Source organism: Glycine max, chromosome 1 (genome assembly GCF_000004515.6).
Source record: "Glycine max cultivar Williams 82 chromosome 1, Glycine_max_v4.0, whole genome shotgun sequence".
Classification (NCBI taxonomy): Eukaryota; Viridiplantae; Streptophyta; class Magnoliopsida; order Fabales; family Fabaceae; genus Glycine; species Glycine max.
This window is the reverse complement of record NC_016088.4, coordinates 52,325,535-52,349,774: the sequence shown is the minus strand read 5'-3', so window position 1 is coordinate 52,349,774 and position 24,240 is coordinate 52,325,535. Positions and strand designations below refer to the sequence as shown.

The window sequence follows — 24,240 nt, the reverse complement described above, 5'->3', positions numbered from 1 at the left end:
ATAATGAATAATATGCTATTATGATAGATGATATAATAAAGACACATAACTAATGTGATAGTGTTTAGTGTCATGAGTCATATTAATATAGGGATTATCAATGTTACATTATATTGCTTAATTACATAATTATAAAATTATAATTGTCATGTCATTACTAACATATATCATCAATTTTTATTAAATATTTGACAATAATGAATTAAAATGACTAAATTTTTTTAAAAAAACCCAAGTACCAAAATTACAAGTTTTCATGAGAAATCAAAATTACAGGATCATATATAAGAAGCAAAACTGAATTTAAGCCAAAATCCTAATTGAGACATCCAGCATTTCAAACGCTCCTCCGACTTCATCTGAGTTATTCAATTCCTAGGTTTTAATCAATAGCTTGCCAGACTTCGATAATAGTCAACAGGTGCCAGTAAAATTTTAGAAGATTTGAGCATTCTGTTGTTAAATCTTTAAAGACAATGTGATGACATATCTCAGTGTTCTGTTTACTGATTATGGTTCCAGATTGGTTCACAATCCATGATTTTAGTGACAATATTCAAATATAAAGCATGACAGTAAAAAAATAATTTGATTCATAAGACATTTTTTAATAAACTTTTCTATAAATACTTTAAGAAAAAAACTAAACAATTTTTTTTATAAAATATATAACTTTAAAAAAACAAACTTTTGCAAATTAATTTATACATAAACTAATTTTAATTTATAAAAAACACTTATTTTTCCTTCTTATTTTTTTCTTACAAGTACTCATAACAAAATTTATCCTAACAGCCCTATACTTTTTAATTTTCTCATCTTTAAACAACTTGTATAGAAGCACTTTAGTTAAAACAGTTGCGCATGATAACTTAACAACTAGGAGATTTCCAATCATGGTTGAGAAGAACACTGAGTTTGTAAAGCCATTTTTGCTTCTCCCATCCGTGCTTTTTTAGATAAACAAACTTAAAATGAACGAGGGATTTAGAAAATAAAAACTAGAAACGTGCATATGCCCAACTTAGCATATGATAAATAAGCAAAATCATGTCAAAATACAAACAGTTAATAGAACTGTGTTGCTATTATTTTCTGCTGCAAATACAGAGTGTTATTTGAGGATGCCAGGAATATCAATCAACATTGATGATGAATGCAACAATTATCATAAAAAATCAAAATCACACATCTAGGACATTTTATTGCATTTTTTCCCTGTCATTTAACATTGAGACTACAAGTCTAATCCATCCGTTAGCATGTATTTTAATACACCCGAGCCTTGGGAGGGAATGATTCAACCTCATCATCCAATACATTCAAATGCACCGGCCTGTAGTCCAACCGGACCTTCTCGTTCTCCCAGAATCTGCAAATCAATGCACACAAGCTTTAGCTAACATAATCAACTTACTGACACAAGTGTTTTCTACTCAACTGAATAAATGTGAACAATTCAACTTAATCAAAATCATCTCCATGTTAGCCGACTCCACCTACTTTATCTTTTAGAATAGTTGGTTACTTGATAGTGAATCGATTAATCAAACCCTATATGATCATGGTAAAAACATTGATCCTTGTCATCTGTATTTCAAGCTCACACAGCTCTTACTTGAAAGGACATGATAAGGTATTGATCATTCTCACACCTCCATTCTTAACTTAGAGTAGTTGGTCAGAACTCAGAATTCAGAAATATAACTAAAATAAAAATATCTCTCTCACACCAAATGGTTGCTCTAAGGTTTCCAACTTCTCTAATAGGTTGCAAAATACCATGATTCTTACATCTCTAAATTAACCGTCATTGAGTAAAAGATCACTATCAGAGACAATACTAGTAATTTCCCACAAAAAAATGAGCAAGCTCAACTTTGGGATTCATCTTACCACTTGAAAAATTAGGGGTGATTATTAAACTGCATTGATCAACAACTACTCATAAAAACTACACAGCCACTGAAAATCTTCAAGCAAGGAGCCAAGAATCAGCTGGAGGGACTAAATCATCATGTTTTTAACCATACATCATAATACAAGCACAAGATAATGGCAATCTTGTTCCAGAGACTAGTTCGTCAACTTAATGAGCCACTTAGATGCTCCAACATTATATGAAAGTCCAGAGCACTCCAGATCTTAAGAAACAAAAAGCTTAAATACAGCAAGAGCACTCCCACTGGCATGTTTAGTTACATGATTGCAGTTGCAAGCAATGAGCATTTCTAAGGGAGTTCTTACAATTTTAAAAATAGATATTACGTTATAAAATGCAAAATAATGAAAATATGATACAACCCATCTGATCCAAAAGTTCAGCCTCAGTTGTACTCAGGCCCAGAAATTTGGTTGGCCCAAATCTGGTTGAATCATGCCTGCTTAGTCTTTTTAAAAAAAATGTAAAACAGATATGAAACTGGAAAAGAGTCATCATCTCATTCCTATACAAACAAAGCATAGGAATAAGTATTCCATTTCCATTTCATACCCACCCCCATTCCTTTCCATCAAACCAAATTACCCAAAAGGATCAAGGTTCCTACTAGAAAATAGAAATAAAAAGCTCAACTTCAACTCTACTACTCAAGTGCCTGCTTTTGTAAATAGCAAACTAAATAACTGTATATTTAAACATGACTTACCCCACAGTGTGTTTCATCCAGTTCCCATCATCTCTAACCTGCAGAATCCAACATAATATGGTCAAGTACCCTATTCATGTTAATGGTATGAAATTTGCATGAGATAGGGAGAACGGACCTTGAAGTCTTCACGGGCATGAGCTCCTCTACTCTCTTTCCTAGCTTCAGCAGAGTACATTGTGATGCATGCATTTATCAAAAGATTTTCCAATTCAATAGTCTCAATCAAGTCGGAGTTCCTGTGAATATATAACCAATAAACTTTAAAACTAAACAAGCAGAATCCATGAAATAATAGGAACATTAATCATTCCCAAAAAAGGAATTACCAGATTAAACTGCGGTCCTTCACCTGGACATCATGGAAGCTCTCCCATGTTTTATCAATTAATTGACAACCTGTAAAAGCAGCAGATAAGTTCAGAGTAAGAAGTTAGTTACAGGGATAAAATATACATAACAAAAAATGGATTACCTTCTTCTAATGTTTCTTGTGTACGAAACACAGCAGCATTGTTTTGCATTACTCGTTGCATATTCAACCGAATTTGTGAAGTTGGCAATGAGCCATTTGAATTTCTCAATTTGTCCAGCCATGCAATTGTTCTCTGACCAGCATCCTTCTCTAGAGGCTTTTGTTTCTCTCCTGCAAAATGGATGGCATACTTCTATAAAAACTAATGTTTGTGCACACAATCTATTTCAATAACTGGAAAAGAATCTTGCCTGGTCTACGGATTTCTGCAACTCTATTTGCACAAGCTCTACCAAAAACAACAATATCGAGAAGTGAATTTGCACCAAGCCTATTGGCACCATGGACTGATGCACAGGCCGTTTCCCCAGCAGCCATCAATCCAGAAACCACTGCATCTGGATTGTCACCTTTAATGGTAACCACCTGCATTTCAAAATGACATTAAATTATAGTTTTGATTTTTTATGTTATTCATAGAATAATATTAGATAATTACTTTGGGATACAACTCAAAATGCAATGACAATATTAATATTTTTGTGGCCAAAACAAACCCAAACAATTAATATTTGTGCTAGACATGCTCTTACTCAAATATTGTGCACGAGAAGAGCTGAACAGAGGACAAAAGAATGGAGATTGGAGAAAAGTAAGCACAGAGCACTAATTCATCAAGTAAACAATGTTAGAATTAGGTGCAGTTCATGTATCATATATTGAACAAGTTCCCTCATCACATGTCAAATGCATTTAGTTTTAATAGGAATTAGTTTTTAGGAAGTAGCACCCATTTACTCTTTGCCTAGGAAATAGTTCCCATAGCATAATAAGAGTATATAATATATATAGTTGTTCAGCATAACCTAAGTACTGTACAATCAATCAATTTCACTTAAGCAATCCCACCCTATCTCCCTCTATCTCTTCCTCTCCCTTTAAATTCAACAGTTATAGTGTGGTTAATTATCCTAGGTTTTTCTTCTCTTTTTCATTACTTTTTATATTTTTGAACCTTTCAATAGGAAGTCTCATTTCAAACTGCTTGTTTAACTCTACCTCTCCATAATGGTTTGTGGGAATACCGCCCATGTTATAATGTACAGTTGGCAAAACAGGAATGGGTTCCTTTGTAACATCCACACCAGCAAAAATAGCAGCAGTTTCAGAGATGCCAGGAAGTCTCTCTTTGAGCACATCTGGGGGCAAGTGATTCAAGTGGAGATAGATGTGATCTTTCAGGGGTCCTGCAAATAATTTCCAAAGTTAATACAAGCTTACTTTAAAAATGAAAACATCAAATTGTCCAACTTAACTGATAAATGAATATTTTCCAATTACCAATATAGTGAATAGAGAGGTCATGATTTTCATCTAGCTCAGATGATTCATTCATTTGTAGGATTTAATTTTTTTTAAGGAAAAAAACTATCTCTAGAATTTTACATACAAGTTATACAGCTTTAACACTGTTTTTCATTTAAGCACTGCTGCAACAATTACTCACGATATAATAGCAATCAAAATTTGTATTTGTTAATATAAACTTTCACAAAGACATGGATATATCAGCATAAGCCAACATACCTACACCACGACCTTCCCGAATCTCCATCGTCATTGCTCTTGAAACTACATCTCTTGATGCAAGATCCTTTGCAGTAGGGGCATATCGTTCCATAAATCGCTCACCCTCACTATTCCTAAGAATTCCACCTTCACCACGAGATCCTAAAGAGTCCAAAAATTAAAATCAGAAAATGAAAAACACTGCATTCCAATTTAATTGGGCAAGGAGTTTGTAAAGTGGGAAAAGAAAAAAAAAGGCAAGCACAAGTAGCAAATAGAACTTAAACTACACACCTTCTGTGATAAGGCAACCTGCTCCATATATACCGGTTGGGTGAAATTGTACAAACTCCAAATCCTACAAAATTTATGACTAGCATGTGAATGATAAAAAAGACTAATGCCAAAGGATATCATCTTAATATTGATAAGCAACCAAAAAGGAAAAACACACCTCAAGAGGGATCCCAGCACGTGCAACCATGGCATTCCCATCTCCAGTACAAGTATGTGCTGAGGTTGCAGAGAAGTATGCTCTACCATAACCCTGAAGCAGAATAGAAGATTTCACCTATTCGTAAATAAGTGAAATAAAAAAAAAAATCAACGTCAAACATCCACAAGAAAGTTGTTACCCCTGTGGCCAAAATTGTTGAAGCAGCTTGGAAACGATGTAGTGTTCCATCCTCCATATTCAAGGCAATCACTCCTTGGCAAGTGCCTACATATCCAATATAGAAAGAAATTAGTTAACTTTACCATCAACCAAGACAAAAAAAAAAATTTCCACCATTGAATGCTTGTTTAATAAAGAAATTACCATTGAAAAAGATAACACATTTGTAACAAGTGATGTGAAGCACATGGGAAATTTACTCATCAAGACCAATGAAGGCTAAGACTTCATTAGGTTAATTAATTGCAAATTAAGTGAAAGCAAGATGTTTTCTGCAACAACTTACCATCACTATTAATTAAAAGATCCAATGCAAAATATTCCACAAAAAACTGGGTATTATGTCTCATAGCTTGGCCATAGAGAGTGTGCAATAAAGCATGTCCAGTTCGATCAGCAGCACATGCACAGCGGTAAGCTTGACCACCTATATTATAGCAACAAAAGATGTCAAGATTAAATTTATTCTCAAAGTAAAAGGCTAACAACCTACACCAATTCTGGATATACCTTTTCCATAGTTTAAGCTTTGACCACCAAATGCACGTTGATATATTTTTCCATCCTCTGTTCGGGAAAATGGTAATCCGTAATTCTCTAGCTCAATGACTGCTTTAGGTGCTTCCCTACACATATATTGGATGGCATCCTGGTCTCCTGTAGGCCATAGAGCTTGAATTAATTAAGAAACAAGACAAAAAAGAAAGAAAAAAAAAACATGCTAGCACAAGCACCAAAAGAGGCCTTAGATTATCAGCAAAAGCCCTAAAGCTTCTTTAGAAAGAAAAGTACCAAATTTCATTTTTCAATTTTAGGTAAACAAACACAGGGCATACCTTCTCCATTGGAAGTAGACATATTTTAAGGCAAGATATTGTAACAACTAACAACAAACTCTTAGAATTTATCAAATTTTTGGGATATATGAGATGTAAAATTTCAAAGATTTGGTGAGTTTATACCTAGCCAATCACTTCCCTTGACAGTGTCATACATGTGCCACCTCCAGTCATCTTCAGTCATATTTCCCAAAGCAGCATTTATACCGCCCTGTACAGAATTTTATTCTCATGAATTACTGTTGCCAGCATAGGGGGAGGGGGATGCTTGACATGATAGTGTCAACTTAATATACTTCGGTGCACCATCCAATCCTGTTTACATCATAACTAATTGTACAAGCAGACAAAAATAATACACTATGGGATAATCTCAATGATTTTTTAAAAGCACAAACCTGGCAGTGGAATGATTAAATCATTGTCCATCATTGATACACAACATATTGTATAGTCAAGTTTAAAGTGTCATGTATCCAAAATAATAATGAAGTGTCAAACAAGAATGAATCATGAATGGAAGTGGTGACAATGTTGAAGTGATCCAAGACTGTATTTAAATCAAATCACAAAACATACTACGACTTGCATAAAATTTATATTACAAACCTAAGGAAGCTACTGTTGATTTCATCTAATTGAACTCATCATCCAATAGCCTTCACGAAGTCATTCGTGATTTTTTTTTTCATCATAAATTACACTTAAATGAAATAATTTTTACATTTGGGTACTAGTTAATCAAAGTATAACAACCAAAAAATCCAATGGCGAATAACATAAAGCAGAACAAATAGCCACAATACCAGTGTAACAGAGCGCTAGTAAAGCCCTCATATCATACCTGAGCTGCAACAGTGTGTGAACGAGTTGGGAAGAGCTTGGTAATACAAGCAGTATTGAACCCATGTTCTGAAAGTCCAATAGCAGCTCTCAATCCCGCGCCACCAGCACCAACGACAACAGCATCATAAGTATGATCCACCACGGTGTACGAAGAGTTCGCCCCACTCTGCACAACACAGAAAAACGATTCAGCTTCTGTAAAACATCATCCACGTAAAACTTGCAATAAACGTAAAACGATTCAGCTTCAGTAGAACGTCGTCCACATATAGTGACAGGAAAAAGATCTAATCTAACAGATACAAAAGGTGAAAACGAAATGAAATTGAAGCAAAAGCAAAAGGAAAAGTGATTAAATATCAATTAAATGGAAAATCTAAGAAAGAGAGGAGTCATACAGAGAAGAATCTATAAAAGTGAGATCCAAGTGAGTGATTGGAGGTGGATCTGGTGGAAGCAGGTCCACGGAGTCCACGAGCAATGCACCGCCACATTTTCCGTAGCACACTACTCTACTTCGTTCGTTCGAGCTCGCTTTGTCTCCGATTGGAGAATGGAGATTCTGACTCTGCGTTTGTGCGTGTGCCTCCCACCCCACTCTGTTTTTTTTTTTTTGTTTGCTTTCGTTTCTCACGGCGTCGCAAAGGGAAAGGTGAGCGATGCTTCAATTGGGAACACGTGGATCAAATGCAAAACACTAGAGGTATTTAATTTGACTTTGTTTAAGTGATAATAATTAGACCAATAAATTACAGTTACAATTTTTTACAACTAACGATGTGTTTATTTGTATAAATGTTAAAAATTTAATTACTATATCAAAACTATAAAAATATTTATTAATAGTTTTTAAGTAATTGAAAATATTTAATATTCAATACAACCAAAATAAATTTCATGTTTTAATTTTTTTTAAGATAGTAGAAACTTATTTTTGTTGTGTTAATTTTATTTAAAAAGCAAGTTTTTCTTGTATTATATATTTTTGTAAAAAAAAAAATGCTCTTGAAGAAGTAGGAAGTCTAAACTCTAAATAGTCGTTAGGGTTGCACGTGCCAATAGCAATGCCCCAAAAATCTGAATAATTTTCACGGACAAAGGCCCAAACCTAATTAAAATGAGACAGCTCGTTGGACCAAATGTATAGTAAGAATTTGGGAAGAATTTTCCTTCCTTTTTGATCTGGTAACGTTAAAAAGGCATTAACCCAACCAAAATGGCCCATGGCCAGTGGGTTTACAGTAGTAGTTATGATAATGGAAATTACTTCCTGAACCCCTTTTTTCTTCCTGCTCCCCACAATAGTAATTAAAGGATAAAAATACCCTTCTTTGTGTAATAGTCAACACCTCCACCCAACCACCCAACAATATTGTAAAAATTCTGGTTATATACATAAATATTCATATAGAAGTTTGTTAAGGTGTTACCTCTTGGTGCAATAAAAACTTCCCATGTTGTCAAGTGGACAATGATCCCCGTTTCTTCCTTGGGAACACTAGCGACATTCATCTCAAAATTTAAGTCGTGCCTTTATGTTGTTTTGCTCCAAGTTGCATTGGCAAAAGTACTCACAAGGGTATTCTCGTCAAATAAATAAGATTTTTATTTATTAAAAGAACATTATATCAAATTTAAAATAATGGTCACAGGGTAATACGTGAAAATAGGTATAATGATATTTTTATCATATCAATTAAACTATTTTTAAGAATTTTCCCAAATATTTTGTATATTATAAGTGCGTTGTTTTCAAAAATGTATTGGAACATGAAATTGAAGTGGGCTGGGGGTCCAGTATTTTAACAAGGCTAGGGATCTCGACCGAGTAGAGAAGGGCCTCTCAAAACCCATTTATCATGTTTTTACTTATTTTCATAAGTTGAGACGAAAAATTGTAGTTGTTTTTTATATAGAAAAAAAGTGTTAATTGTTATTGAACTAGTGTCCATACCCGGCAATGTTAAACATTGCATAATGTGAGGCAAAAAAACCCAAGAAAGGTCCATATACATTTATAAAAAATCATGAATCATAATCATAAATTGTAATAATGCAAGCTCAGGGAAAAAATGTTATAACAATATTTTTTACAATAATATATACTTTGTTTATCACTCTATGGTATTATTCTATCATAGCATTTCAAAATTACAAAATTAATATTAACAAAACACATCATGGTTTTTGAATTTTCTAACGAGTAAATACTGATTACAAATAAAAACTAACTGGATAAAAGTAATTTCATTTGTAGTCAGTATTTACTCGTTAGAAAACTCAAACACTATTTTATTAATATTGATTTTGTAATATAAATTTGAAATGCTATGATAGAATAACATCAGAGGGTGATAAACAAAATATATATTACACAATTAGTTATATCTTTTGAGATTTTCTAATTTCAAAACTAATCTAGATATAAAATTCATTAGGATATTCTAACTTCATAACTAATCTAGATATAAAAAATAAACAATAATAAATAAAAAATAGTTGAAAGGATTAATATACAACACCAAAAATTATGAAATATGTAATTCTACAATAAATTAGTGTCATTTAATACAGGAGAATCATTCCACCGAGAATAAAACGTGAAAATCACTATTAATTGAACAAAGAAATATCCCATTCAAGTTTCCAATAACATTGTAATGCTATAGATGACTTATAGCATGTTAAGGGAGAAGTATTTTTTGCAAAAAAAAAATTTCAAAAAAATCATCAAAAACTCTCTAGACTCTTAAGTTAACAATAACACATATTTATTTGGACGAACTTATTTTTGAAGCTATATAAACTTTGAATCAAAAGACATTATTTAGAGAACTTTTGAAACAAAGTCATTTTCTCTTCAAAAATAATTCATTGTCTGTCATTCACTTAATCTTCCGTTTGGGGTATCTACAGCACCATATCTAGATTTTGTTTTTTGTCATCATATATAGATCTAAAGCATCCTTGAATCACATTTTAACAATGATGATATATAAACACGCATATTTCTTCAACACTTTGTTATTTTTCTCCATCTCTTTTTATTACATCATAACACCTATCGTTCGCACATTTTTTTTCCCTTTTTTCTGTATCTCTCTTTAGGTACGTATCATCTAGTATTAAGGTTCTCAACAATTATTTTCCCATTTTGTTGGGGCTAGAAGTCCCTTTACACTTAATGTAAGTCCATGAATTATTGAACCGCAAAAGAAAGAACACCACAACTTGTTAGGTGTCAATTCATAAACGCTTATGCGGTTATGAATAAGAACAAAAACGCTTATCCGGTTACGCCTTGCATTATGGACCTTTGTCGTGCTTCACCGAATCATTGCGTTTTGCAACTAAACTTACAGTAATAGTGGAATAAAAAGTCACAAATCCTCTGCGATAATTTTAATTCTTAATTAATTAGACGGGTAGATTCATTGAATTGCTGGAACTAATATATATCATGGAATTGCACTTAGTTGTGTATGGTACATAACAAATTGCAAGTGAATTAAGCAAATATCCGTTTTAAATAACTTGATAACAAACTAAGTGCGTCGTCTTTGATTTTCCGTTAAGAAGCTTCCCACGAAAAATTAAAGTTTTAAATTTCTATTTCTCACAAAATATGCATGAGAATGTGTGTGTGTTAAACCCAAAGTTAAACCAAACAAATCCTAACTATTTAAAAAGGAAACAGAAAATAACTAACTTCTAACTGATGATAATATCAAAGTATGTAATCTGTAATTTGATTCATTATCCGGGGGACCAGGAGATGTTGGATTTGTCGGTGAACTCAATATTTGTTTTGATTTTGAGGGAAGCAATAGTCGTTTTCTTCGTTGCGTAATTATTGATGATCATCCCCATCCACTTTGTTGTTGTTAGGCTGGAATATTTTGTAAACCTCGTTAAAATACAAACAGTGTCGATCTTTTTCTGAACTTGATAACTATTTAACCTGATTGTGAAACAGCCAATTTTTGGCTTTTTATTTGTCGTTAAAGAAGACAGTTGATTGTGTCCCAAGTCCCCAACCCTCTTTTTACCTTTTTTTTCCCCTTCCAAGCTTTTTCTATGACACCGAGAACTACGCATTTATCATTTTTCGGAGAATTCCCATTTGGATACGTAATAATGTGCGTAGGCCATACATATTGAAAGGGGAGGACGAAGACACGTCAATACGATCAAATAGCGAAAGTTAACCTAACAATATATTGACGCTACATGACAAATATAACCTGACAAGAACACTATGATCTGGCACTATTTACGATTAAGGCATGGAGATACTTGCTAAATAAGTAAATTTTAATCTCACTTTTTACTTCAACATTGACTTTCACCCTCCTTATTAAGAAAAATCCTGACTAATTCGAGATTTAAAATAAAAAATTATTTTCATTAAGCATCAAATTATAATTCGAATAACATTTAAATAATTTAATTTTAACTTCATGTATTTAATCACTTGTGTAATAACCCGAACAGTTTAATTAGTTATCTGTGCAAAACATCATAATCATTTTTACGAGTAGCAATACTTAACTTAAGTGTTTGAGTTTAATTGTGCATAGTCCTCACTTTTTTTTTTTAAACTTATCCGAACACCTTGTTCCGTGTCAACCATTCATACCGAACTTTTTCGCACCATTTTGGCATTCTCTTATGAAAATGATGTAGACCGAATGAGCTGAATATTGTTTCTGTTTTATACCAAATTATAAGGATTCTTCATTTTTTTAACCATAATTACAAGATTCATTCAGACATTCTATAAAACTTTCGAAAATTGGAAAACTCTAATTAATATTTTTTGGCTCGTCAAGATTATGCTAGATATTTAATGTTTTAACAAATATACATGCTTAATAGAGAACAAGAAAAAAAGAAAAAAAAGTCTGCTGTGTTCAATATGTTCCTACAACTTTTGAGTTTATGGTAGTTGATTATCTATCATGAGTCATGACTAAACTCCTCCTAGCTAGTAAATAATTTTATAAAAAAAATATAAAAAGTTGAAATTGAATATAAATACTAATAGGTTCATGAATCCAGCAGCATTGATGTGAATAATAAATAAATAAAATCTTAAAAACGAAGGAAGAAAAGAGTGAGTGACCGACATTCCGAATGCTGATTAATGGAGGAGTCTCGAGTGGGGCCTTCACGAGTTCCTCGTTCGCAGTTAATCACGTTACAGCAAAGTCAAAGCTAGCGTGCAATTGGTTTGGTGCCATGCCATCGTTACTCAGACGCCTCTCGCATAAAGTTCCACATCTTATTTTGGTTATTGTTTATGATTGTACTAATAAATTTCCAGGGATGCCGTGTTTGTCCAAACCCCGTTACAACATTTATAGCCACCCAACAACAAATTAAACTGCCTCCCAGATTGCAACCCCCCCTAACGTATAAAATAAACAATAAAGTGTAACAACATATATGAAACAAAAAAATAAATCAGCATTAATAGTATCATTGGTCTTCGTTTTTAAATTATTTTAAAATACTACCAATTTGCAAGGTGTGTGTGAATATAATGATAAACAATTAATGTTGGATTCAAATGAGAATTACATATTCCATAATTGTGTCTTGCACGGGTTGCACATAAGTCACATGTACGCGGTGGTGTTGGGGACGTACGAAATCTCTTTGCGTAAAGGAGCGGTGAAGGAAAGCAACAGAACGTAAATGATTTATACACAAAAGATAATTGGGAGTATGATATATAGTAAGAAAGATAGATTACAATACAATAGTGGGAAAATAAAAATGAGTAAATATTCACTCGAGGTGGGCATTTGGGAGGAATATATAAAAATGTACAATGTGAGGGAGGGTGGGGGTACGGGGCAGTAAAAATCTACTACAGCCTAGAGGGGGAATTGAAGGAAAAGGAAGAAGAAGAAAGGGAAGTGGTCCTAATGCCTGTCTTTGTACAATTGTACTTAATATTTTTCTCTTCCCTTTGTACGCGAGAAAGTCGGAAATATTTTTGATTTGTATGGAATGCCATTGGAGCTAGGAACTTCAAATTCTTCACGTAGTTTGATTTAGATCAAGGTGTGACTCTGTTATTGGCTAGGCTTGGAGTTATTACATATTTGGGGTGAACTTACTAACTAATTTTTCTCAAAGCAAAGAGTGGGCTTGGACTCTAATGGGTAGGCCTTTGGGGAAGTCGACAAAAGGGTAGGCAAAAGCTTGATCCGTATCAGCCAATTCCCAATGGTAGTTGAGAATGAGATGGTGAATGAAAACAGCCATTTCAAGCTTAGCTAACTCTGATCCTGCACATAATCGTGGTCCTCCTCCGAACGGAAGAAAGTTGTTGTTTGCTGTGTTCTTGCTTGAACAACTTCCACCACGACTACCATTGTTCTGCACCACCAACATCAATATCCAATTAAAATAATAATAATATAAAAAATGGGAAGACAAGAAATGATGTGAAAAAGAAAAAAATAACGATATATGAATCATCATTTATTGTAAATATCCAACTAATATTTCTCATTTATCCTTATCTTGACTCTTCCTATCATATTATAAATTTGAAAATACCTATATTTCTTCTTTTTTTTTCTCTCTAGATGCTGAATATCTATCTTAGGTGTTCATAAAATATTTTCCAAAAGCAAACCCACTTGATTAATGCAACTGCCTATTTCTAATTGATATGGGATGGTTCTCTAGCTACAATAATAGCATCACAAAATAGGTAGCAGGATAAATACATATATTACATCATGAGAGCGTGGACTTATATATTCAAGAAACCGAGATGAATAATTTTAGATTGATGATTAATTTCTGGTGCTGTAGCGGGCTACGGTACTAGTCACCATCATATTGTTATCCTCTATTGGATCATGGCTTTCCCCACTTGGCTACATACATGTTGGCTATTTTTACTTTTTAATTAATTAAAATAAATAAATCTGGGAGAAAAGGGAAGAGGAGCCGGGGCAGGACCAGGTTGCGAAAAAAGAAAAGCACATATGCACGTGCATGTGTGAGGCCCACTTCCACATGGGCTTTAATGGTCTGGAACCTCAGTACCTGCCCACACGTTCACAAAAGAGCCATGCTCATCATCATCGCATCCATTGGGACCCACGTCCGTACTGTTCACAACATCCCCTTCTCTGATCATGACACTTCATCATCTCAAGTCTCAACCCACCGCATCATCATCGTTAATTTGTTGCTAATGGTATTCCTAGTTGTCGTAATCTCTGTTTCAATTTAGTGATGAAAATCACGTTAAACAGAAAAATTACATGTTTCTATGTGCAAATATCAAAGCAACTACTTATGTTATAGTTCGTTAACGTTGGATTCAGCTGCTTCTTAAACACACGCAATGGCTGACTACCACCACCACCTCATCCTTATCACCTTCCTATTCGTGAAACTTGACACTACCCTTAACGATGCAGATGCTCATTCGCCACTGTTTGAGATGCATGGAATGGACCCACTTGATCCTCCATTGTGCATGTAGGCCACATCCTTTGGTTATTCGCCATTTCGGACAATGGTTTCTTACCATCGCTAAATCAAGTGATAACTAAAACTTCACGGTGCCAATTAATGCGTATCCAAAAAACTAGCATATCTATATGACTATCTATATCTATATCTAGTATGTCCTACGTTTTTTTCTTTACAAAATAAAAATAAGAAGTTAATAATTGAAAAGAAATATAAACTCCCATCATTCCTTGAACAATGACCATTGTTGAGGGGATACGTTAATTAATTAATTAATTAATTAATCATCTGAATCTTGACCTTCCGTGAATAATTTAGTTAGGGGGGGGGGGGCTACCATAGGTTATTAGGTTGGAACTTTAGAAGCATGTGCTTAGTTTGGTGATGAATAATTAAATATATAAGGCTGTGTTTGGGAATTTGGACGGAGGTATTAATTGGCTATAGCTAGTTAGGATCAAGTCAACTAGAATGATCAAAGGGGGGTGACATGAAATGAAGCATTTGTCAAAGCGTACGGCGTGTGTACGTTATGTTGGGTCTGATTCAGAAGCGCCGAACGTAAAAACTTGTTTGTGTTCTGGAAGGAAGATAACTCACGAAGCTAAATGAGCTAGGACCTAGAAACCATGTTGTAACTATTACGGGGTGACATTTTGGGCAAAATCCGGACCCCGAAATTAAACTAAATTTTGTTCACACCACACACCTTCAAGGAAAGGAAGCCAATGAGGCAGTGATTGCATGTGGGGATCCACCGCAAGGACCAATTCAAGTGCTTGGGGACCTCTCTGCTTATTATTCTTTTTCCCTTTTCCTAATAGATATATAGTATTTTATACTAAGCATTGGCTTTAAGAAAAGAAGAAGAAGAAGAGGAGAAAAGAAAAGGATGCACAATAATAATTATGCAACGCGTGCTGTCTATAGTTATAAGTAGAATTGACCTGCCATCTCCATGGATTGAAGTGTTGAGGTTGGTCAAAAAGTGAAGGATCCAGATGCACGGCTGCAATCACCGGAAGGACTTTCCACCCACATGGAATGTCATAACCTTTCAAACACGAACAACATTTTCAATTCGATTTCCAGCGACTTTAATTTCCCTTTACTATAACTCCTAAACTATGCTTTTTTATCTTTCCTTTTTCTTTTTCCACAAAAGAATTCTTTTTTCATCTTTCTACTTTAAAAAAATGCTAATTCTATATCCTCCAAACATACCTTTATAGCTAACATCTTTCACAGCCTTCCTGTGGAGAAACCTCACAACATTTCCCAACCTAAGTGTCTCGTTCACAACCTTCACAAAATGGAACAAATAATTCATAAATACAATACTCTATATATATATACACTTGCACACATAATATTTTTTCTTAATCCTAATAATTTTGTGTTATCAAATTTACTGATAATGCCGTTCTGTTGTATACACTTTAAACGGCTTCATCATCCCATATAATATTGCTAACTACCAACTTGTTCATCAAATAATAATTACTACTAGAAATAAATAAAGACAAGTAGACCGCCATAATTCATTTATTATCATGTCACTTACACAATGAGTAAATTCCATTCGTTTGTAGTCATCCCAAGTGAGTTCAACTTCCCCTGTTTGCTTTTTGGCTCTGGCAATTTCTCTGTGTTCTTCCTATTATTATATTTTTTCACAAAAATGAGAAAACTAATTATCACTAGTAAAATTTTGAGTCAAGTGGGTATGTGTAAGAAGCTGAACAGGGTCAGAGAAGTGTTAAAAGACAATATTCCACGTGACATCATGGCTGTACTTGCTTACCCTTAACTGTTGTATAGCTTGAGGAGAACCGGGTAAGAAATAAATGGCTAGAGCTATGGCTACCGACGAAGTTTCATGGCCAGCGAAGAGCAAGCTGAGAATCAAGTCAAGAATTTGCTCCGTTGAAAGATTCGAATGCTTCAAAACCCAGTTTAGAAGATCATCTTCCTCCAAACTCTCATTCCCCTCTTGGATTCTTCTAACTCTCTCTTCCATTTTCCCCTCTATGAACTTTAGTATAATGGACCGAGACTGTGAAACATAGACAAATATCAAATGACAAGATTAGAAAAAATAAAAAAAAAATGAAGTTCTCTAAATAATTAATTATTATTAGTTGTTACCTTCAATGCCTTTCGGTATGCAGTTCCAGGTAAATTCAATGGCGCGGAAACCACCCCTTTCATGAAAGTGACGTACTCTTTCTTTAGTTGCTCTGTCTCGATATCCCCAGGATCCATGCTCATGATATGCTTAGCCATTAAATTGAAGGTGAACTGCGATTTATGTAAGCCAATTGAAAGTGACATGAATAGGAAATTTAATGCTCTTTTCATTTGACTCAAGTGTATTATATAGGAAACAAAAAGGTACCTTCTTAGCTTCATCTTGGGCTGAGAATATGGAATTTTGGCTCCAAGAGTTCAGAACCAAGAGGGATTGCTTCTCCACCTCTTTCAAGAGGTGTGTTCTGAGCCTGGCGTGGCTTAGAAAGTTGAGTGATATAACCCGCATGTCTCTATGCATGTCACCAACTAAGACCAACATGGACCATTTTCCTAGTATTCCACCGATGCTTCTAGGATAGCTGCACTCGAACAATTTCCCTTCGTTTTGTAGAATGAACCTGTTGAGTCCTGCATCTGCTGACACTATTGCTGGCTCCCCAAACAGTTTTGACTTGTAAATTGTACCATACCTGAGAACAAACATTTGGCATGTTAATTAGAGTGATAGAGTCCCTCTCTAGATTGTGTTAAGCGGGTAGTGTTTTTTTTTTTTTTCCGGTTTTCGCAAAGTTATCATCCTTCGGAGAGAGATAATCCTGTTCGAGACTCCGTCAAACACTAAATATAGGCATCTCTTCCAACAGAAATTTGAACCTTAGTTCACTATGTTGTGGGAGACTAATCCCTTTCGTTAGACACAACCTCCGTTGGTAAGTGGGTAGTTATTTTACCTTGCTATGTGTTGCTCCATGAATTCCCCTATTGTGGTGGCAGAATAAGGCTTCAAATAGCCAATGGTTTCACCAAGAAATGGCCAACCCATGTTACCTGGGGGAAGGTTGAGCCTGGGTTTGCTTTGCTTTCTTTTGATGAGAATGAAGATGAAGATTGGGAGAAGAGCAAGAATGGCTGAAAGAGAATAGAAAGTTAAGAGTGAGTCAGACATGGAGCTAAGCTAGCCTGTCTGATTCTGATCTTTGTAATCTCTCTCTCTCTCTCTCTCTCTCTCTGTTTTAAAAGCCAAAAAATGTGACTTGTGTTGTGTGTGTTTGGGTATAAGAAAAGAGAAAACTAGAAAAGGTTTAACATGGGCTGAAAAGGAGTTTCCATTTTATGGCGTAATAAAATGACCAAAGCAGGTGATTTTTTCAATGAAATCTGAGCTAATGAGAGCGTGAAGCCAATAGGGTGCTTTTATAAGCTTCTCTTCTTACTTTAAGCGAAAACAGCGGAAAGTAGCAACCAGCAAATTGGCTTTACACTTTGGAAAACTGTAAGCTTTACAATTTTAATTTTGTTTATGCTTTAATTATATTTCATTAACCTCATCATTTCTTCTTTTCTTAAAATTAAAAAATCTCTGTGCTACCTTTCTTCTGTTGCATTACACTTTAGGCTAAACCCATCCTACTAAGTACTACCAAGCAGTGTTGCTTTTCTTCTCACTTGTTTTTTTTTTGCCTTCGCTCTCCCCTATTCTGATTTTCGGAGAGAGGTTCCAGGCATGCAGGGATTAATGAATACTTTGTCTTTTTCTTTCTGCTCCCTTCTTTCTTCATCTTTTTTATTTTCTCCCCCTTGGGTGAATGGAAAGTATAAATTATAAAGTTTTATCTTCTTCTGTTAACTTGTTAGGCAGGAAAACTTTCTGCTCTTTTGGAAATATCAAGAATTATAAGAGTATATTTAATTTTTATTTTCAAAAAATGTTTTTAGACTGATAGAAAGAGGTACAAGATACAAAAGAGAATGTAGAATTAAAAGAAATGTTGAACAAGATGACACGAATTTTTTCTTTAGGTTTTTAAAACTACTTTAAAAATGATTTTCAAATCTTAAAATATTTTAAATAAAAAATTAATTGCTAAATAGCATAAAATTGATCAAAACTCGTTTTTCAAAATAAAAAAAAAAAAAGAAGAAAAGAATCAAACATGTCCTAGAAAGAAAAACTAACAACACAATTTCTAACCCTTTTTTTAAATAGTCTCTTTATTATAAATTAAAATTTATTAGAAATTATAATTTTTTTTCACTTCTCACTTATTAAATCTGTGTTGATTTTATAGTTTTTACTAAATATTAATCAACGATAAAATAGGAATGCAATAAAAACAATATATTTTCAGCACTCCTCTATCTTAAAATACCCAGACAATAATTGGAAACTTAAATTCTTAAAAGATTGTTAATATTTTTATTTGAGTTTTATTTTCATGCATTAATGTATTTAATACTTTTAAATAATTAAAAATTATCTTAAATATTATTTTTAAGTAATTATTTTAAAGATGTAGTTAACCAAATTATAATCATTATATATATAACTATTTGTTTCTCTAAAGTATCTTTTGTCAAGGAACTTGATAAAAAAAAATATTATGTTCGCGATTTTTCTCTCTCTCATATATATATATATATATATATATATATATATATATATCACACTTCCAAAATATTACAAATAATTTTTATTCTATATTATATTTGGGCATGGTTTGATTTAACATAAATATTAAGTGAAGTTACATGCCCTACAAAGAAGTAAACTATCAATTATCATCATGTGGGTCACGTGATACATACTATCTAACAAACTTTCCTGTCAAAAAATAAGGTATTTAAGTAAAATCAATCATCAATTACACATCATTATCATAATTTATTCTTTTTTGTCTTTCACCTACTGACTTGATCATTCGTTGAAAGCTAGATTCGTAGATCGTATATATGATTTTCCCACTTAACATTTTTTTATACTTGTGTTTTTTTAAACAAAAGATGTACTTACAAACTAAAATATATAGGTTTACATAAATTGACAGAAATTAATCAACATCAAATATCAATTTTTTACATTTACATTATTATTAAAAATACTAAATTAACCAATTTCAATTAAACTATATGGTATAATCTCTCTCTCTCTCTCTCTCTCTCTCTCTCTCTATATATATATATATATATATATATATATCGCTTAATTTAAACATTTGTTAGCTTGTTATCTAGCAATAGACTTTACCTATATTTTAAATAATTATTATCCATCAAAACAAAGAAGTGCAATATAGTATCAGTTAATTAGATGGATTTTGATTTATATAAAATTTTATAAACTTAACTTACTTTATAAAATTTCAATTCAATGGTTGGTTTACTTAGTTTTATACCCTAAAAAAATATTATATAATGTAAGTTTAGTATGACACCTAACATCAATTTATCATCTCTTACAAAAAGTTAAAAGTAAATTTATCAACCAAATCATATTCAGTTTTATAATATAATATCGAATCGATCTGTATAAAAACTTCTTATTCAAATTTTAAAACGAAAAACTACTTAAAATAAAATCATATCCAAATATTAGTGTAGTTACCGCTGATCGTACGTTTCGATATTGAGAGACACAACACAAGATGAAAGTTTTAGTTACAAATTGGAGGGGCTAATTAAAGATCTAATAAAAGAAATGGGGTGTATCATAATCGTGTATAGAATTAATTTAAATATTATCAAAAGGTAAAATAATTAATAACTGTTTTAAAATGAAGAGGTTGTACTTAACAAAAATATTTGTTCAAAACATAAATGTGAAAACTGTTGATGTATTTTGATGGATAATTTCAAAATTCCAAGTGTTTTGATTAGATATTTCTTTATATAATTTAAAATTTATATTTTATTATACAAATATATATTTTTTACATTATTTTAAATATTTTCATAAAGCACATGTACTCCCGTCTGAATACGTACACACACAAATTTCTTGATTAAGTGTGTAAAGCGGAGAAAAATAATTATTACATCAAATTATATTATTATTAAGTCTCATGAATAAATATACACATCATAGGGGTTCGAAACATTACATAAAAAGTGCTAATATATAAATCATTAAAATAAATATTTAAATTACCCAATAATAATAAAAATTATATGAAAGTATATTTATTTTTTAATTTTATAAAAATGTGTGTTATACAACTATATAAACTTTACACAAAAATATACTAATATATAAACCATAAATATATAGTAGTATCTAAATTACAAAAGTAAATAATCATATCAATTATATATATATTGACATATAAATTATAAAAATAAATACAATATATGAAAATATTATATTTAAATTATATAAATAAATAATTATATACAAATAAATATACTATGTTTATTTTGTGCTAATTATTTAGAAGTTAGTATCCAATCTAATCCCTACATGCTATGGATATTTATTTATGCAAAATTACAGCAATATCATTAAATTAGGATTGGATTGAATTGAATGACTGGATCCATTTTATTATGAACCAAACCACCCATACTAATCTAGATGGTTAAGAGCATTTTTAATAAAAGATTTTATTTTAAGATTTTAGTCATTTTTTATGGATCCTATAGTGTTATATGACTTTCAAGATCTCTTATATTTTTTTTATTCTAATAGTGTTTAACCTTTTTTTTATCCTATAAGAATTGGATGCAAATCAATTTTATTGAGAGAGTAATTTTTTGTTTTTTTGAAATAAATGCATATCTTAGCAATCCTTTTATAAGAACTCGATCTAGAGATCTAACATCATACGTCAATAATCAATCTTAACAAGATTAACTTTTGAGATTAATTTTTTTTTTTTGGAAGATTCCTTATTGAAAATGTTTTAAGCTCCTGGATTAGTTAGGTTGTTAAATCGATGTTTAGACAGAACAGTGATTAGGCTGGGTGAAATGGAATCGGATCACCCACAGTTGAACTGAATTGGATGAAATAGTGTAAAATGATTACAAAAACATACTTATATTTTACCGGTAACTAATACTTTAATCAAGTCAATGATTACATCCATTTACATTGCTTTGCAAAGTATAAAAAAACATTGCTTTGCACGTTGTACATAATAAGATAATTTATGATGAGTAGGAACATTAGGGTGGATGAAGAAAATTATAATTGCAAATTTTGTTTGAATACTTTAGAAACCATGGAACATTTGTTGGTCGGGTGCCCGATGATCACAGAAGTTTGGAATGTTTGTTATGGTTGGATAAATTTATCCGTGGTGCCCTCTCGATCGATTGGTGATCATTTTCGTCAACATAACCTTGTGGGAGCCAATCGGATTAGGCAAATTAGATTAAAGTTCTTCTGGTGTGCGGTTGTATGGATGATCTGAAAAACTAGAAATGATATCATTTTCAACAATTATGAATTCCATTTACAAAACCTGTTGCAGGGGGTACTCTTTCATTCATGGAGCTGGATTAAAGTATATGACGATTCGTTTTTTTACTTCCTCTCACAGTGTTGCCTTAACACCGGAGCTTGCTTACTAGGTGTAAGAATTGTAGCATGGCGAGAAAAGGGAAAGAGGAATGACTATAAGGATATTGTATAGTGTTTTTTGGTGGGTACGGGGGATTCTAGTATACATATGAATTACATACATAGTACATATGGTAGATTGGTATTGGATTTTACACTTGGGTGGGTTATATTTTTTGTCGATTATAGATTGCTTGTGTTGCCTCTGGGTATAGTTTCTCCTGTTATAACCAATGTTCTACTAGAGCTATTTGGGGAGTGTCATGGTTAGTCTTTTGTGTATTTAGGTACTTCTGGTACCGTTTTGTATAGTATGACTACTTTACACCCTTTTATATATAATGTGCTTTGTTTTGCTGAGAAAAAAAAAAGATAATTTATGATGATATGCTTAGTTTATATTCAATACTTAGCATTATTAATTTTATAGTCGATTAACGCTTTTTTTTAAGAAAGTTTGTACTTAACTTATTAACATTATTAAATACAATTTTTTTTTTGTATTATTGTTGATTAACATGATTAAATATCAACGTTTTTGTTATTAATATTATTAAACTTATTAGCGTTTAAGTATGATTTAATATCAAAAGTCCCCTTTTAAATTATTTAAGCATGAAATTTCTGTCTCCCAAAAAAAAAATGATTTGTATAACTCGTGACGGATCAAATATACTAGTAAACGCATGCCTATTTCATAAAATAAAATTAAAAAAAATAGCATGCCTATTTAGATATTCATAGCTCGTTGATTAAAATTAAAAAAATATCTTATGCATTTAATAACAAAGATTTCCTTCTTATGTAAGGATTTAATTTGTAGAATCTGTGGTGTACACTATATACTAGTAATAGGTATCATTTAATAATAGATCATAAAATATGTTAAATGTTACAACTATCTCTATCAATATAACATGTATGATTTATATAACAAATTAAACTATTCGATGGTGTAAACAGCACCAGTCACGGGCTTAATCATATGTCGGCGTCAATGAGTTTTGATCTGCATGTAACATATATAGTTGTAACATAGAGAATTTAATTTCATGGGAACTCGTGGAACCCACAGAAAATAATTCAGTTGGGCATGGACCAAGAAAGTTTTTCAAATCTCAGAGAAGTCCCAGTGTGTGTTTGAATTTAAATTGAAAATACGAGCATGATTTCATGTAAATTCAACAATATAGAAGTAAATTGAAAATAAAAACAAAAATAATGATACATCTGGAAACATGCGTTTGTCTCAAACATATGTTTATAATTCTACCCAAGCACACACTAGGCTTACTGTTTCATTCTCATTGCAGCGCGTCTGGTAGCTGGTGACAAGATCTGTCTAGAAGTTGAAGTGCTACTTACCTATATATATTTTTGACAAAATTATATCTTGGTTATATACATATGTAGAGTGTATTTTATTAAATTACTAGATTTTAAACACGAGATTAAATTATATATTTCATTTTTGTATTTAATTTTTTATATTATTTTTTAAAATATTTAAAAATATATTAAATAAAATTATCTCAAAATTTTAAAAAATAATTAATTATATTTTTAATATATGCAGTAAAAAATTGAAGTTCATCATAATTTATCCATTACTTTTAATTTGAATATTACTTTACAAATAATTTAATATCTACAGACTTCTTATTTGTAATTACAGTTATTTATAAAATCTATTTTAATAACTAATTCAACATCTATAAAATTCTTATTTGTAATCATCTAAAATAAACTCTTTATTTGTAATTACAATTGATCATAACATATATTTTAATAATTATTATCAATTTACACTGCTGTAATTACAATTGATCCCTCCTATCTCTCTCCCTCCCTCTCTCTCTCTCTAAATATTTATGTCTTAATTTACATCCTTAGTTATTAATTAAATAAATTATTATGAATTACTTTAAATTTAACTGCATATTTATAAAATTGTAAATTTTAATTATTATTTTTCATAAAATATAATTTAAAGTAGCTAATTTTAAATATTTACTAAAAGTGATAATAAATATTAAATATATTATTATTATTATATTTATATCTATAACAGTATTCAAAATTAAATATCG

General features: G+C 31.9%; 2 protein-coding genes across 4 annotated transcripts; both read right to left on the bottom strand.

Moving 5' to 3' along the window:
• Positions 1–1,068: 1,068 nt before the first annotated feature.
• LOC100803020 (succinate dehydrogenase [ubiquinone] flavoprotein subunit 1, mitochondrial) lies at positions 1,069–7,744 on the bottom strand. Its single transcript, XM_003517186.5, has 16 exons — positions 7,452–7,744; positions 7,052–7,219; positions 6,331–6,418; positions 5,879–6,025; positions 5,655–5,795; positions 5,328–5,413; positions 5,147–5,239; positions 4,987–5,050; positions 4,711–4,854; positions 4,183–4,370; positions 3,375–3,549; positions 3,124–3,294; positions 2,978–3,047; positions 2,767–2,887; positions 2,649–2,686; positions 1,069–1,372 (listed from the first exon to the last, which is right to left on the bottom strand). Exons 1-16 carry the CDS (start codon positions 7,545–7,547, stop codon positions 1,270–1,272), a joined length of 1,893 nt encoding a protein of 630 aa, XP_003517234.1. The 5' UTR covers positions 7,548–7,744; the 3' UTR covers positions 1,069–1,269.
• Positions 7,745–12,741: 4,997 nt separating this feature from the next.
• On the bottom strand, positions 12,742–18,032 carry LOC100802498 (cytochrome P450 90B1). Of its 3 annotated transcripts, XR_412918.4 has the most exons (9): positions 17,544–17,997; positions 16,958–17,282; positions 16,708–16,860; positions 16,364–16,615; positions 16,124–16,216; positions 15,784–15,862; positions 15,507–15,613; positions 14,125–14,300; positions 13,316–13,443 (listed from the first exon to the last, which is right to left on the bottom strand). XR_412918.4 is itself a non-coding variant. In XM_003517185.5 (8 exons), the coding sequence occupies exons 1-8, from the start codon at positions 17,756–17,758 to the stop codon at positions 13,195–13,197; spliced, it is 1,473 nt and encodes a 490-aa protein (XP_003517233.1). In that variant the 5' UTR covers positions 17,759–18,032; the 3' UTR covers positions 12,742–13,194. The 3 variants fall into 3 exon arrangements, 2 of the variants coding, with proteins under 2 accessions (XP_003517233.1, XP_040872210.1); XM_003517185.5 differs by lacking the exon at positions 14,125–14,300 and having other exon boundaries at positions 12,742–13,443; positions 17,544–18,032; XM_041016276.1 differs by lacking the exon at positions 13,316–13,443 and having other exon boundaries at positions 13,458–14,300.
• Between the last annotated feature and the right edge of the window lie 6,208 nt (positions 18,033–24,240).

Bases quoted from the DNA above. Each gene is read 5' to 3' on its own strand.
- LOC100803020 (XM_003517186.5), bottom strand. From the start codon at position 7,547: ATGTGGCGGTGCATTGCTCGTGGACTCCGTGGACCTGCTTCCACCAGA. The intron at 7,220-7,451 runs GTATGACTCCTC...TGTGTTGTGCAG, and splicing joins ACTTTTATAGATTCTTCTCT to AGTGGGGCGAACTCTTCGTA. The intron at 3,295-3,374 runs GCAAGATTCTTT...TCCATTTTGCAG, and splicing joins TGCAGAAATCCGTAGACCAG to GAGAGAAACAAAAGCCTCTA.
- LOC100802498 (XM_003517185.5), bottom strand. From the start codon at position 17,758: ATGTCTGACTCACTCTTAACTTTCTATTCTCTTTCAGCCATTCTTGCT. The intron at 17,283-17,543 runs GTAAAATAACTA...GTTTGTTCTCAG, and splicing joins ATGGAGCAACACATAGCAAG to GTATGGTACAATTTACAAGT. The intron at 15,614-15,783 runs GTATGTTTGGAG...CGTGTTTGAAAG, and splicing joins GAAAGATGTTAGCTATAAAG to GTTATGACATTCCATGTGGG.